At 56.4% G+C, this 3207-nt stretch overlaps 1 protein-coding gene across 1 annotated transcript in view; it reads right to left on the bottom strand.

The window, feature by feature from the left end:
- Window positions 1-1638: 1638 nt before the first annotated feature.
- ASB16 (ankyrin repeat and SOCS box containing 16) overlaps window positions 1639-3207 on the bottom strand; it is a 21420-nt gene continuing 19851 nt past the window's right edge. Inside the window, exons 3-5 of the mRNA XM_011940167.1 lie at window positions 3018-3207; window positions 2548-2661; window positions 1639-2064 (exon numbers count right to left, since the gene is read on the bottom strand). Coding sequence (XP_011795557.1) covers window positions 1879-2064; window positions 2548-2661; window positions 3018-3207 — 490 coding nt within the window. The 3' untranslated portion in view covers window positions 1639-1878. The remainder of the gene's footprint in view (window positions 2065-2547; window positions 2662-3017) is intronic.

Below are 3207 nucleotides of genomic sequence, written 5' to 3'. Positions count from 1 at the left end.
TACTTTCGTTTCATGCACTAATCATTTATTTGCACTCGTAAGAACTGGCTTGCTTTGAAAAGCTTCTTCCAAAAGCTGTATTGTGGAACTTTTGACTCTGGGACAAGAGGAAGAAGTTGGGGGATTTGGGCAGTTGGTGGCTGGGCCCTCAGAGACCATATGTGGTGACCACTGTTTAAGACACCATTTATCACTTGGGGACGGAGGGAGCACATAGATGGACCCCAGGCTCATGGATGTTCCTCCTCCCACAATCATTTACCAAAATACCCGTTCAAGAAATACAGTTCCGGCTGGGCGCGGTGGCTCAAGCCTGTAATCCCAGCACTTTGGGAGGCCGAGACGGGTGGATCACGAGGTCAGGAGATCGAGACCATCCTGGCTAACACGGTGAAACCCCGTCTCTACTAAAAAATACAAAAAACTAACCAGGCGAGGTGGCGGGCGCCTGTAGTCCCAGCTACTCTGGAGGCTGAGGCAGGAGAATAGCGTAAACCCGGGAGGCGGAGCTTGCAGTGAGCTGAGATCCGGCCACTGTACTCCAGCCTGGGTGACAGAGCAAGACTCCGTCTCAAAAAAAAAAAAGAAGGCCAGATAATTTGGCAGAGGCTAGAGGCTCTGTTTTACTGAGTTGTTTTTGTTTTGTTTTGTTTTGTTTTTTGAGACGGAGTTTCGCTCTTGTTGCCCAGGCTGGAATGCAATAGCGTGGTCGTGGCTCACTGCAACCTCCACCTCCCGGATTCAAGCAATTCTCCTGCCTCAGCCTCCTAAGTAGCTGGGACTACAGGCATGCGCCACCACGCCTGGCTAATTTTTTTTTTTTTTTTTTAAGACCAAGTTCCACTCTGTTGCCCGGGCTGGAGTACAGTGATGCGATGTTGGCCCACTGCAACCTCCGCCTCCCAGGTTCAAGTGATTCTCCTGCCTCAGCCTCCTGAGTAGCTGGAATTACAGGCGTCCGCCACCATGCCCAGCTAATTTTTGTTTTTTAGTAGAGACAGGGTTTCACTATGTTGGCCAGGCTGGTCAACACAGGAGGAGGAGGGAGGTAAAGGCCGAGTCTGGGAACAGGCCAGAGTCTGCAGCCCTTCCTGCTGGAGAGAGGATCTGAAGCTCAGGTCCTGTTAGAGGTCAGCAGGTGTCTCAAGAAGCCCATGGAGGGATGAGGTGGACCAGGACAGCACATGGAGTACAGAAAAGAGGGGCAGGCAGCTGACCACAGTGGCTCACGCCTTTTATCCCAACACTTTGGGAGGCCAGGGCAGGTGGATCACCTGAGGTCAGTGTGAGAACAGCCTGGCCAACATGGTGAGACCCTGTCTCTACTGAAAATACAAAAATTAGGCCAGGCGCAGTGGCTGACGACTGTAATCCCAGCACTTTGGGAGGCCAAAGTGGGCGGATCTCGAGGTCAGATCGAGACCATCCTGGCGAACACTGTGAAACCCCATCTCTACTAAAAATACAAAATAATTAGCCAGGCGTGGTGGTGATCGCCTGTAGTCCCAGCTACTCGGGAGGCTGAGGCAGGAGAATGTCGTGAACGCGGGGGGCGGAGCTTACAGTGAGCGAAGATCGAGTCACTGCACTCCAGCCTGGACAACATCGAGACTTTGTCTCAAAAAAAAGCCAGGTGTGGTGACTCACGCCTGTAGTCCCAGCTACTCAGAAGGCTGGGCCACAAGAATCTCTTGAACCTAGGTGGCGGAGGTTGCAGTGAGCCGAGATAGCCCCACTGCACTCCAGCCTGGGCAGCAGAGTGAGACTAGGTCTCAAAAAAAAAAAAAAGAAAAGAGGGCCAGGAACTGGTCCTCCGGGGTTGGAGGCAGGGACAGGTGGGAAGGGCAGAACACACCATGGGACAGCCTGACATGGGGCTCACTGGATGCGCCCCTCCACACACAACAGCAGGTAGTCCCTGAGGAGCGGGGGCAGTGGCAGCCGGGTGGCACCCTGCCGGCAGCGGCTTCCCAACTGAGCGCGCACAGCTAGTCGGGCCAGGTGCTGCAGCCGCCTTGGCTGGTTCACCATGCACAGGGCCGAGCTGTAGAAGGCTTCGTGCTCCTAGACCAGGAGTAAAAGAGGGTCAGATGACCCTTGCCCTACCATCTGGGGGCAACCCAGTGGCGAGGGTCCTGGGATTTTGCAGCATGCACCCACCTGGGTGTTTCGTGTGTCTCAAAGGACTCAGATTCAGAACCATAGAGGCCCTGCAGTGATAATGGGGGCTGGGGCTCCACTTCAGGGAAGGGTCTTCACTATGTCTGCACCCACTCCCACCCCAGAGAGGCTAGCACAGTGCCCACCAAGGTAGAGATGCCAGATAAATGTCTGTGCTGATGCAAGTGAGGGAGGCAGGAGAGGTGTGTGGAGTTAGGGGGTCAGCCTGGGGTACCGGGGGAGGGGGAACCCTGAAACTCAGGGGTGCCACTTTACCCATCCTCTCTACCCAGGGACCCTCCTGCTGCTCCCTCCATGACACTGATCCTGAAGGAATAGACCTGTGGCTCATCCCTCCTCCCCATCTCGGCCCTGAGGCAGACATACCTTCCACAGTTCTGGGAGCACCGCCTCCACCCAGGTCTCACAGGATGGGACACAAGGATAGGCATTAAGCAGGACTTCCAGGGCCCGAGGGAAGTTGGCACAGTGTTTCAGCATCTAGGGGTCAAAAGAGCGTATTGGGCACATGCCTCCCGCAGCCGAGGGCAGACCCAAGTCTCAACCCACATGGCCAATCCTAGCCTAATCTGGGGGTCTAAGGTCTGAGTCTCTGTTCCCTTTTCTGTGCCTCTGTCTACTCCACCCTCTAATGCTCAAACCTTTTGGCCCCAGTTTTCCTCTGGGGCTCTTCCCTCCTTTGGACTCTCTCACGGAATCCTCTCTCCCCCTCCCAAGCTGGGGACAGCCCCCTGGCCACTGAGGGTGGGCTTTCAGTCTCTTCCCCAGAGGCTGAGTAGCTCCAGCCGTGGGCTCCCCCACACAGAAGCCTCCTATCTCAGGGTCTCCCAGCGCACCTCAGGGCGCACAGGCTGGGCCCCGTAGTCCAGCAGTGCGGCGAAGAGGACCTCGGGCTCCCAGTTGGGGGCGTCCTGGACAGCCTGCAGCGCGCAGTCCATTGGCGTGTGGCCCGCCCCATTGGGGACCTCAGCCCGGGCCCCGTGGCGCAGCAGCAGCTCGGCCAGGCCTCCACAGCCGTTGGCACAG

Source organism: Colobus angolensis, unplaced genomic scaffold (assembly GCF_000951035.1).
Source record: "Colobus angolensis palliatus isolate OR3802 unplaced genomic scaffold, Cang.pa_1.0 Scaffold187, whole genome shotgun sequence".
NCBI classification, from domain to species: Eukaryota; Metazoa; Chordata; class Mammalia; order Primates; family Cercopithecidae; genus Colobus; species Colobus angolensis.
This window is presented reverse-complemented; position numbering and strand designations above follow the sequence as displayed.